Below are 12,456 nucleotides of genomic sequence, written 5' to 3'. Positions count from 1 at the left end.
TAATTCCGACCCGAGGTTTCTTTATAAGATAATTGGTGTACTAACCAGGAAGGTGTTTCTAGGGAGTGAGGTCATGGTGAAAGAGCATATGATGTGATGCATGAAAATCACAAGCTAAATTCGTGGGTTTCCAGAAATTAAGAGGAAGGCTGCTCTTAATATTGATCATAGAATTAAAGTAAGAGAAAAAAAAGGAAAGAAAGATGACTTTAGAGTTGTCTTTATTCATGCCAATTATCTTTGTTTTCTTTACAAAACTGTACTATGCCTTTTTTTTTCTTTTTTTTTTTTTTTGATTATTCCTAATGACGTCTCAAATTTTGAATTAGTATTTTTTTTATTTAAAAGGGTATCAATGTTAGTTAAAGGCTTGGGATGGTTACACACTTGCACTTTCCAACCTATAGCGCTTGTAACTAATGCTAATGGCTTCCTTTGGAATGTTTGGTTCGTGAAATTTTGATACAACGTTTAGATTTAAAATGGGTAAGATAAGTATTAAGTTATTCATATAAAGAAAGAGATCGAATTGGACGGGTTAACATGTCGAACAAAACCAGTTGGCCAATCATAGTATAACATGAGTATATAAGGTGCCTCAGTGTATATTGCAGTTATTAAGTCATTATTAGATTGCATCAACATCATATAAACTAAATATTTCTCATTCATTGAGTTCCTTTACTAGCATCTTCCTTTATTCTCGCTTACTCCAACATAAGCTACATTTCCTATATTCAAAGATTGCTTGAACTCAAAGTTTCCCTTAAGCCCAAAATTTCGATAATAAATCCTTTTATCTTAAACTTAGCCATTATTTCTATAAATATGATTTTTTTTGGCCTGTAAGACAAATGATGAATCATATGAATGAATGAATGAAACTGATGATTCAAAGGAGCACCTGTTGGCTGTTGTAGGCTAGCTGTACAACGTAGACCTTGCTAATGGAGGCAAAAATATACTACGTGTACATACTACATACAATATACACATTATCGCGCTATGAACATATATACATTTTGGAAAATTTTCTTAAAAAGAAACTTCCTGGAGTACTGAACCTCGTTTACAAGCCTTGCAATTGGAGGCAAAATATATACTGCGCGTAAATAAAACATACACATTATCGCACTATGAATATAGCTATTTGTTACAGGGAAGTTTTCTTAGTAAGAACTTTCTTAAGTACTAAACCTCGTTTATAAGCCTTGCAAGTGGCGGCAAAAATATACTACATATACATACAAAATGCACATCACCTTACACTATTAACATTTCTACATTTGTTCTTGGGAAGTTTTCCTAGTAAGAACTTCCTGGAGTACTGAAGGGAGACAAGTTAGAGGTTTCTCCGCCTGACCTTCAGTGATAATCTTTAGCAACGCCTCACCTGCTACCTTCCACGCAAAGCCACATTTCTTCGCACCTTTGGTTTTTGCATAATCATAGCATACATGATAGATGGCCAATGCATCAAAATATATCTCCTCCCATGCTCTGGAGCTCTTTCCAAAGTCATCTGCTTCGTATAATATCTACACAATCGATATATAAATTGACGAATAGCCTAGAAAAACAACGTCCACTAGTTGGCTTGCTACTTGTGCCATTACCTGTTTATAATTCTGTACAACTTTGTCTGCAGTATCTGTCCTTAGTTCTTCATCATCCATTGAGAGCGCTGCTCTCATTTCACCTCGATAATTATTGTAAAGATACTCCCATGTCTTCAAGTTATAGTTAGGAACTTCAACATCCAAAATCGGCAGCTTCCAAACTAATTAACAGAACAAGAAGTGAACATTAAATTAGCCTTACAATGATGCAGGATTTTACAATTTTCAACTTCTCATCTGATAAGAGCCATCTATGGATTATGTTTTCAAACTATATTCATGTTGGCTGCAAACTTACCTATCCAACTAAATCATTTACAGGGGCTAAGAATTTCTGGAGGCACACAAATGAAGGAAACAGGAAAGTCAAATCTATTCGCAAGATATACACGCCTTTGAAGAACACTCACCAGGTATGGACGGATCCTCAATTTCCCATTCCTGTACTTGATCGTAGATAATCCCTAAAACAGATTCTGAACGGTAATTAGACGATGATGTCTTCTCCATGTAGTGTGGATATTTGGCTGAAACCAACTCACGCGGAACAGTAACCTGAAGGGCAGTATTTGTTTTACCATCCTTGTCAAAACTAGAAAAACTATTGTAAAGCTAACTGTAGAAATAAGATCTTATGTGAAACAAAACAAGATTGTGATAAACAAAGGAAATTGATGGACTAAAAACCAGATCCTTGACAACAGTGTATAGTTCAAACTTCCTGCAGAAGAAACTTGTTACATTTATGAACAACAGCGTGATGCTATGGCAGCATACTCAAAGGAGAAAATGCATATAAGAAAAACAAGAAATTGGTAGACATGGTAGTAATGACATGAAGACAGTAGTTTGGGTGACGAAACAAACTACTCATTGAACATCCACAAAGTTACCTCTACGCCTGTTTTTGGTGCATCCAGTGCGTCATAGTAAATGTCCACTAGTTTTAACAATTTTTCCTTCAAGCACTCTTTCTCTATCGCATAATTGTCTCCTAAACTTAATAGCTGGTCCATGTGTGCTAGCCAGCTGATAGAAGCAATCCCCATAGCTCGACTGGAAAACAATTTGCATATTAGCAGCTAGAATCATTAAATCTAAAAGAACATTAATAGATTAAGAAACCTATAATTAGTCAACAGGAAAAGGCTGCAAAAAACTTGATACATACTATTGGCCCCGCTTCTATCTTGGTTGGATACCCAAAGTATTCATAATTAATATGTGCATTGAATTCACAACTCCTATACACAAGCTGAGGGTCGTATCAAACTTTTCTTTAAAGGTTGATTAACTAAGACAATCATAGTGTGAAACAAAGGCAGTAATTGCAAAGCTCTTAGAGCAGAAGCAAAAAGCTTAGGAATGTATTCAAAGATCCAAACACAATCCCAACCCTTTGATCGGGACATACATAATACTACCTCCGTTTCATATTATTTGCAACGATTAGACATTTTTCTTCTCTACTTTATATCAAATCGTTGCAAATAATATGAAACGGAGGCACTAATTTTATCCATTGGATAGCTCATGCAAGGGAGACAGAGTGACAGACTACACATGACCCTAGTATTTGTGATCAAGGCACTATATTCGTCATCGCAACAGTGCAATCAACTTTAACTAAAAATAATCATATGAAAATTTACACCTTGGTCGAAATCTTGCATCCAAGAAACGAGAAAAAAGCTCATGCTCCAACTCCTCATTAGAATACTCTGCTGGTTTCTTCTGGTCAGAACCTGATGCTTGGTTCACGCATGTCCAGGGTTCACTTGGTTTGAAATATTTTAGAAGCTGCAAGGGAACCATTTGTTTAATCTTGAATCACCACATAACAAAAATAAATGCTGTTGAAACATAACTTTCAGCTGTAATGAGTAAAAAAAAAAAAAAAAAAAAAAGGCAATTCGTTGACCCTGTCTTTTTCCCATTCTTCAGCACATATATAAGTTCTAAACACACATGCTACAGAGTCTTTTCATGCAGCCTACTAGTGAACCAGTTTAGATACATTTCATCTAATGTAGGAAATTAGAATTTCAGTGACCTATAAACTTGTAGATTAATAAACTCATCATCTTTTCACCTGGTCTTTGCTTGTCAAAACTTATTAAAACTAATCCAAACTTATCTGTTATTATTGGAAGTTTGGAACTTATCAGTCCTTAAATTAGTCATAATTTAAGCTTGGGTAGTCCTTATCCGAACTTATGTTTTAGTGAGGGTAGTTTTAGCATACTATGTCTGAGTAGTCCTATTTTAATCGTGAATCAGGCTTTGGGTATTCCTTAGTCCTTAGCATGCTTGTTCCAGAAAACTTTAGCTGAACTTCAGCCGTGAGCATAACTGATAGCAGATTTATCTATAGATCTCTATGTTTCCATGATAACTGGATAGCATTTCAAAAATCTTGTTCTCAAGGAGGCCTGCACCCTTGTATAAGGGAAAGTCACTAGATAATTTTTAAGTGCAAATTGAAATAACACGTGAACATATTTCTTTCTGCCATCTCACTAAGAAGAGCTGAAAAGTGTAAAGCAAATAGGATATAAACAAGAAGCAAGAAACTGTAATTGCTTACATCAAGATTCCGTGATATCCAATACATGTCTCCATCAAGATCACCACCAGCCATTGCATCAGGCAGTGACCTTGAACCTTTGGTGGGAAAAAATATGCCATACTTTGAATTTCCCACTATCTCTTCCAAACCTTCTATATGTTTTGCAGTGAGAATATGGATATCTCCAAAATGAATGCCTGGATTACGATAAACCAGGACCTTGCCAGAAATTTGTCCATTTTCACTACAAGAGAGTTGAAACATAATATATTAGTTACTGAAAGAACATTCTGAAACTATCATTAGCCGGCTACAAACTTGTGCAGTATAAAACATCTCAATTGACATCCATTTTAGCTCCAGATTTAAGGTTTACACTAAAATGCACACCATCAACAAGGTTGGTTAATGGGATAGCCTATTTTGCTTACTTGCTTTCCTCAAATTAGACAATAACTTGATATCATGTAAAACAAGTTCAAGGTATCAGTGATTGTAGAAAGATTTATATAGGACTATTTTCTTGATTTCTTCTACTTCTCTCAACCCCCAGTTAACATTGCACTCTATTCAACTGCTCTCTAATAATAAAGAGGTATCACAGCAACAACAATGTCAAAGCCTTAGTCCCGATTACTGATAGAAGTAAAAGTGTAAAAAAAAAAAAAAAAGAACATGAATACTTTTAAGGAATAGAGCTAGTTCGTTAGTTCAATTTGGTAGAGCAACCTTTTGTACTCAAACCTGAGGCCTTGTTTATTCCAACATATTCCATTTTCAGGGAGGTTCAAGTTGAAAATTCACATGATAAAACAACTTACTGAATGATGCAGACTTCTCCACTTCTTAAGGTATCCGTTGGATCAGCTGTCCCCATAAGGTAGAAGCTTTCACTGATGGGAAGCTTCCCTTCTTTCAAGCTCTTATTTTGATGATTTGTAAGGAAACTTAAACGTGTCTGAATGTAGGGTTCATGAAGAGGAATCCCAGATAGAATCATTCTAGCAATTGTGAACTCGTCATCCATATCCCCACTTGCAAGAGCAACTACATGAAAAAATTAACCAAATATTAGGTTTACCCAAACAAAGTCGTTTCAAATGCATAATTGCATTCTTACAGATTAAAATACACAACAATTGCAAGTCGCAATTTAAAGATCCTCATCGCAAATTTCTGAACAGAATCACCTTGCAGAGCTGCTCTTTTGTCGGTCAGTGAAGTTCGAGCATCACGTATTGTATCCTTTAGTATGTTTGTGAAAAACTCTGTTGGTACCCCTCCATAATTTAGTAGGGCAATCAAATATTTTGTCAAGCATATTTTCTTAGGCCGACCACTGGAAATCAGGAGAATTAAAATTAAACCAAGAAAAAAATTACCAGAAAACCCACCCGTCAAAAAAAAGAGGAATATAAACCAGCAATCACAACAAATCTGACAAGAAAGAGCTAAGAGGAAATAGGATACCAGTATAATCTGAAATGTATATGTGAATTTAGAATCAATGCCAATTCTTGTATGTGTCATCACAAATGTTTAGATCATTTTAGCCCAAAATTTTTTTAAGAGTAAAATTTTCAGACAAAACGAAAGGATACAAGAGCTACAAATAGTCAAAGGGATATGCAGGTAAACAATGAAAAAAAAGGCGGAAATCAAGCTAATTTTAAACTTTAAGCTTCACTCTGCATTAGATTTATTAATCAAAAGCCACAAGGGTCTTGACCAAGAGCCACTTATGACATACCAATATGAATCATTTACAAAAATCCAACAGAGATGCTAAGAACTCATTAGTTACAAGTATAGTTAGTGTCTTAGCCAAAATATATGTTGACACACTTCAAGATAAACTCCAAAGAATCTCAAGCCAATGGCTTTATGAGAAATAACATTTTTTATTGTCTATAGTACAGACCAGGAATTCTACGTACTCTTTCCCAAGTAATAGTCTCTTACGAATGACCATGTGGAACTCATAAGGCAAATTTGTAGCATGTAATACACCAAATGAAGTATTTGTCTGATATCTATGTAATCCTGTTTGAAATTGGAATACTTCTTTAGCGACTATAGAAATCCAAATTTTTTTGACCACATTGGTCAAGACCCTTGATAGCTGGAGTATTATGTTACAGTACATATATTTGATGATCAAACATGTCTACCAGAGTTTACAGCCGAATAAGTTATTGTTGTTCCTGTGTAACATTTTTGGGTGAATTTTTTTTTCATTTACATATTTTCTGAGGTTTAAATATGAAGGCAGCTAGTAGGTTATTTCAAAACAAATAGAAATATCCACATAACACACAATGGATTATCAATTTTAATCTTCTCCTCTTATTTTACATGTAATTTGTCATTGAATTGATTATCTAGTTGCAGTTCTTGCAATATTGCAATGTAACTTGTATCCTTGAGCTAAGTTATAATATTAACAATGTAGGATACTTTTAATAGCAAATGCATGTCATGTAAGAGATTACCTCATTCCCACAACTTCGAATGAGTTCACAATCAGAGAATGTACGCGTTCCGGATCTTTTAGAACTTTTATCATGGATGGTCGAACTTGAATAGTTCTTTGAGGAAGCTATGATAAACCAATGAGAGTTTTGTCAATAGAAGGCATTTCAGTCAACTTATTTAGAAGATTACACTTTCAAAAAGCACACTGCAGGAATTCTCAAAGGCAATCCTCCACTATTCAATATTTGACAAATTATCAAGAATACATACAAATAAGGTTAATATATATCACTTTCCACTACTTTGATGTCTCAAATTTCTAATTTAGACCCTTTATAATATAGAACAGCTATTTCAAAGCACAAGGCATCATATATTGCAATAGAAGACAGTTTATGGACACAAACAGAACATATTCATTGCATTTTCAATGTTCTACACAACAGATTTTAGTGTTGTCATCGAGGTCTGCAACTTGTAAACTAACAGTAATACCAATTGGGATAAAAAAATAATAATAATAAGGAAATTTTGCATAAAACTACCTTATAAATCTTGTTTTTTTGCATATTACCACCTTTTAAAAAAATTGTTGCAAAAGACCACCAATTTTAAAAATTTTGTTGCAACTTGCCACCAGTTCAATGTAAATCAATTGATAGATTTGGCTAAAAAAGTGGTAATTTGCAACAAAAATTTTAAAATTGGTGGTCTTATGCAACATTTTTTTTACAATGTGGAAATATGCAAAAAACGAGATTTAAAAGGTTGTTTTTTGCAAAATTTCCTAAGAATAATAATAAATAAAAATGATCTTTATACCTTTCGATTAACAAGGACTGTCCCCTTAACAGCATAACCTTTGTAAAATAATCGGAACTGCATCAACAAAGGCTGGAAAAAGGAAGATACCAAATACAACTTATATGAATAAGTAGCATGGTTTTAAAAAACATTTTCTGGTGTAAGATTATAAAAGGCAGGTGTACCAGTTCAGCAAATTGTGAAGAAAGCCCATTGAGCTCGAAACTATGGACATCATTTCTCTGGAGAGATAGAATGAGAGAACAAGAATGCAAAACATATCAGGGAAGAATACAGGACTAGCCCGTGAAAAATTGCAAATATTACAGCAATAAATTGCATATGAACCTCCCCCCCACCCCACAACAAAAAAAAAAAAAAAAAAAAAAAAGGACAGGCTAAACCATGCCAGTACCATTCATATTGTATATCACCATATCACCATGAATATCACCATGCTTCCTTAGAGTTTCTATGATCTTAGAGAACTTCAAAGAGACAAGATAAACTAATCAACTTATAACTAGCAACCAAAAACTTATGATTTAAGCATCAAAGATAAGAATAAGAGTAAGCTCTCCATAGAGTTTTTCCCAAGTGTAATTTTGCAAAAGCCTCATGACTTATAGATCCTTCTATCCTGATAAAATGACGACAAATAAAGTTATTATATCAGAATTGAAAAAAAAAAAAAAACAGCCATAACATGTCAGTCTTAGCTTAAACACAACACGTAATCTGTACATTTTATGCAATTGTTTTTACATAGGAAATAAACTCCGAGCACTGAAGAGGGATTTGATAGCAATCCTTTGCCACATTAACTACAGTAAATTTGGACTTAAAAATGACAAGAGAATACCTCAGAGTTATGGTCACTCATCAAGTTAGCCTTACAACTATTCCAAGAAAACCCACAAACTAGATCCTCCGATATGAAGCCTGTTCCATCAGTGTGTATGAGAGCTTTCCCATTTTTATCTTTGACAACGGAACCATCTGAAAGCTGTCCAAAGAGCAGAAGGAAATAAACTAAGCTCGAAAACTAAGTACCAAAGATAGTGTAAAATCTCAATTCACAATAATTTAAGATTAATACTTCACCTGACATGGTATATCGTTGATGACTTCAAGGGTTATATCTAAAGCATCCAAATTAATGGGTAAAGTAACTGTTTTTGAAAGTGCGAGCTCAAATCTACATGTACCACATATATCAATACTAAGCATGAAAGTGTGCTTTAAAATAAATGAATCAATCAAAAACTTCACTATAAAACAACTTTTAACTTTTGAAGCATTATACCTGGCTGCATACTTGGACAAGCTAGGTAGGGTATCCAGATGCATGAACATAGATCTTACTTCTCTTGGACACATATCTGTGTTTACAAAATAACATTTCACGGATCCACTTATTCCATCCTTCTCTCCTTTCCCCCCATCTTTGAATGCTAATTAACATCACATACACATGAAGTTCATCATCTTAACAAACAAAAACTAGATAGAAGTGCAGAGATGCACAAGGCACAAATATGGTACTAGAGTAACCAAATTCCATGTAACATGATCTTACAAGGTGCCCCTCCCCCCCCCCCCCCCCCCCCCCCCCCCAAAAAAAAAAAAAAAAAAAAAAAAAAAAAGTACAAGCTTTAGGAACTTGTTCTGTTTGATACTACTACGAGACAGTAGGATGGAAGTTTCATATTTGCTATATACACCACAAATATTCACAAAACATGTAGGAAAACCAACTTCTATTTTATAAATGCAATAAATTGATGCCAAAAGAAAAGGAAACTCACCAATGAACTTGTACAACTTTCGACCCAAGTGTATTCCGTCTCGTGCAACCTTTTTGATTGCAGCAAATGAAGAACCAGAACCCTTGCTAAACTTTGTTTTCCCCTTTCCCTCTTCAGCAAACTTCACGATCAGTACATTCTCTTCTTTAAAAACCTTTTGAAGAAGACTTGTTCGATTGCTTAAGAAAGGACCCTAAATGGAAGAGAAAAAAACAAGGAGTTGATTAGACTTTATCAAACAGCACAAAAATTGAAAGTGGTTAAAAGTGGCTTCAATGTCTTATCTATATTTCATATTGTAGGTTTTTAAAAGATCCTAGAGTCCCATGGTTGTCAATTAGTGTATGAACTGAAGATTTGAGAATTGAAAAAGTGAAACAAAACAATGAATTGTATGCTCCATGGCCTTTTAATCTTTGATGCAGATACAAACAACAGAAATATACCGTGAAAGGAAAGAGCAAGTTGTACAGATTTTCAACAGTAGTTAAGAAACTACACCTTGAAACAATAACTTCCGTCAAGATAAACGTGACATTGATAGAAGTAGTAAGGCCCTGATGATTCCCAGTTACGATACTGCAAAGCAACAATGAAAAACAATTGTAATGCATTATTTTTGTACCAGGTTTCACACCTTAAACATCATCAATATTTAAACACTAAGGCAAGAACTTACAACTTTACAAGCAATATATAGAACGATTGAAATATAAAAATGATCAGACACTAACCTTTTTCCTGTCCTTCCTAAGACAATATTGATCACCATATCGATCCCACACCATTTTCTCAAAAGAGCCCATTGTAAGCTTTTCACTTTCAGCTACTAGATTATTAATGTCGCGAACAGAAGCTACATCCTCAAGCTTCTTCCTAAAACAGAATTTTAATCAAAAGTAAACTACAGGAAATACTACAAGGTTCATAGCACCATCTATCATTCAAAAAATGAGTGACATATATACCTTCCTATGTAACTTAAAACAAGGAAAGCTCGACAAAATCCCAATTTCTCCAGGGCTAGAAATTCACGACTTGGTTTGTATGGCTTAGAGGAGCTAAATACATTCAATTTCATCGATGATAATTTATCTGTAAAAACATTAACCAAAAGATCAAATCAAAGACTCGTTAACAAAATGTAGAGACACTTAATATAAGTTGATTTTTCAGAAAAAGGCACCTTACCAGATAAGAAAGACATGACAGACCCATCTCTTCTTAATGTATTAACATTACTTCCTGCACATAAACTTCAAATGTCAACTTTTAAACTCATTACAGCAATCATCACCTCCTAGATAAAAAAAAATTACAGAACTACTCCCTTCGTCTCACCAGAATTGCCCCGTTTTCCTTTTCTAGTAGTCCACTAAGCTTCTCTCATACTAGTATACTACCCTTTATGTTATGTTCACCCACATTATAACCAATTTACAACTAAAGACAAAGCAAGAACCCCACATGTCAACCTCCAAGTCCTAACTATTTTAGTTCTCCACTACGGTGCAATCATATTGGAACGGAGGGAGTAATAGCCTAATAGGTAAACTACACGTGAGTAGGAAAAAAATAAAAATCTTTACGGAATTAATAGTAACGTTGATACTGTACGTTAAACAAGTGATGCGACCATGTGACAACTAAACCCAAACCAATTAGAAAAACATAAAAAAATAAAAAATAAAAAAAAAAGGTATGTTCTACATGCAGCTTACCAGAAGAAGAACCCGAAGCAGCAATTGAATTCCTCTCTGCAGGAAAATCATAAATAATCCTCAAATCAAACAAACAAAAAATACCCAAAAAAATTATTCAAAATAACAGCAAAAATTATGAGAAATTAAGGAACCTTGAAAGCTATAAGAATCAAATTTGGTTGGCATTTTAGAAGAAGTGTTTAAAGTCTTATTATAATAATTATTAGCCAAATAAACTATGAACCCATCAAAAGATTTGGTAATTTTGGTTCTACGAATATAATTTAGTAACTTAATCGAATCATCTTCCCCCAATAATGCGAGCACTCTTCTTGAATTCAAACCAGGGGATGGTTGTGATTGCTCCTCGCAAATCAGCCTAATTAACTCCTCTACTGATGAAGGAAGTGAGCATTCTTTCGAAAAATCCGCCATTTTTGGATGAAAATTAGAGGTATTTTTGGCGAAATTGTGGAAAAATTGAAATGGGTTTTTGCTAAATTGAATAAAAATTTGAAATTTAAAATGAAAAACTTGTTAGGGAAGCTTTGTTAGGGAAGCTTTGTTAGGGAATTGAGGGATGAAGAAGACTAGTAGTAGTAGGAAATAGGAAGTGACATTTTTGCAGAGAGACTTTGATAGTGAGGAAGAGAGTGTGCAGTTTCATACTTTATAGTTTTTCTTTTTTTATTTTTTGTTTTTTTCTTGATTTTTTTGCCTGTCAGAACGGTAGAAGAAATTAGTTTGATTATTTACCAATCGTATTGGCTGTTTCAAATTAGGATCTTCTGATTCACTGAATTGCTTATCAGAGAAGAAATTAGAAACTAAACTGAAGTGAACTAAAATTAAGCCGAAATGAACAGGTCTGTGTGTGACACATGCGATAACTATTGGTTATTTTGAGAATTCGGATCATTCATAATATAAGTTTCAATGTGTACTTTTTTTGTTTTAAAGTAAATGATTAGTTTTTTTTGTTTTTTTGGAAGGAAGTAAATGATTAGTTTGATAAGGTAAATTTGATAATGTATAAATTTGATCATTTATACTTTTAATTATTTATTATTGAAAATTATGAAAAGTTGATAACTTCAAAATATATATAACTTGAAGCTATAAAACATCTTATACACTTTTTGTGTGTTAAAATATACTCCGTACTACATAATTCCCGGGCATGCTCGATTTTAAAATTAATTTTCTTTGAAATTAGATTATAGAAGTCTATAAAAAGATGTAACTCAATCAATTATAACAATAAATAAATAAATAAAGTTCTACATCTGCAAAATGAAAAAAAAAATTAAAAATAAAGTAAAGCTTAAAAAGAAAAAACAAAGGAGATGATGCATATATAAAATGATGAAGCGTCGTGTGAATGAAACTGAAAAAATTGTTTAAAAAAAAAATGACGATTAAGGAGGATAACTGCTTCCTCACCAACAAAAAAAAAACAAAAAAGATGATGTGGCACT

General features: G+C 33.6%; 1 protein-coding gene across 1 annotated transcript; it reads right to left on the bottom strand.

Moving 5' to 3' along the window:
• Positions 1–1,269: 1,269 nt before the first annotated feature.
• Positions 1,270–11,413, bottom strand: LOC145577625 (putative RNA-dependent RNA polymerase 3). Its single transcript, XM_081635112.1, has 22 exons — positions 11,323–11,413; positions 10,997–11,032; positions 10,467–10,520; positions 10,244–10,370; positions 10,010–10,151; positions 9,777–9,854; positions 9,276–9,468; positions 8,774–8,921; positions 8,572–8,665; positions 8,330–8,473; positions 7,872–7,955; positions 7,653–7,709; positions 7,486–7,557; positions 6,681–6,787; positions 5,379–5,527; positions 5,010–5,235; positions 4,207–4,432; positions 3,274–3,419; positions 2,513–2,675; positions 2,030–2,174; positions 1,617–1,780; positions 1,270–1,538 (listed from the first exon to the last, which is right to left on the bottom strand). Exons 1-22 carry the CDS (start codon positions 11,411–11,413, stop codon positions 1,281–1,283), a joined length of 2,904 nt encoding a protein of 967 aa, XP_081491238.1. The 3' UTR covers positions 1,270–1,280.
• Between the last annotated feature and the right edge of the window lie 1,043 nt (positions 11,414–12,456).

The sequence above is a fragment of the Chenopodium album genome, chromosome 14 (assembly GCF_948465745.1).
Source record: "Chenopodium album chromosome 14, dcCheAlbu1.1, whole genome shotgun sequence".
NCBI lineage: Eukaryota > Viridiplantae > Streptophyta > Magnoliopsida > Caryophyllales > Amaranthaceae > Chenopodium > Chenopodium album.
The sequence above is the reverse complement of the archived record's forward strand: the minus strand, read 5'-3'. Positions and strand labels throughout refer to the sequence as shown.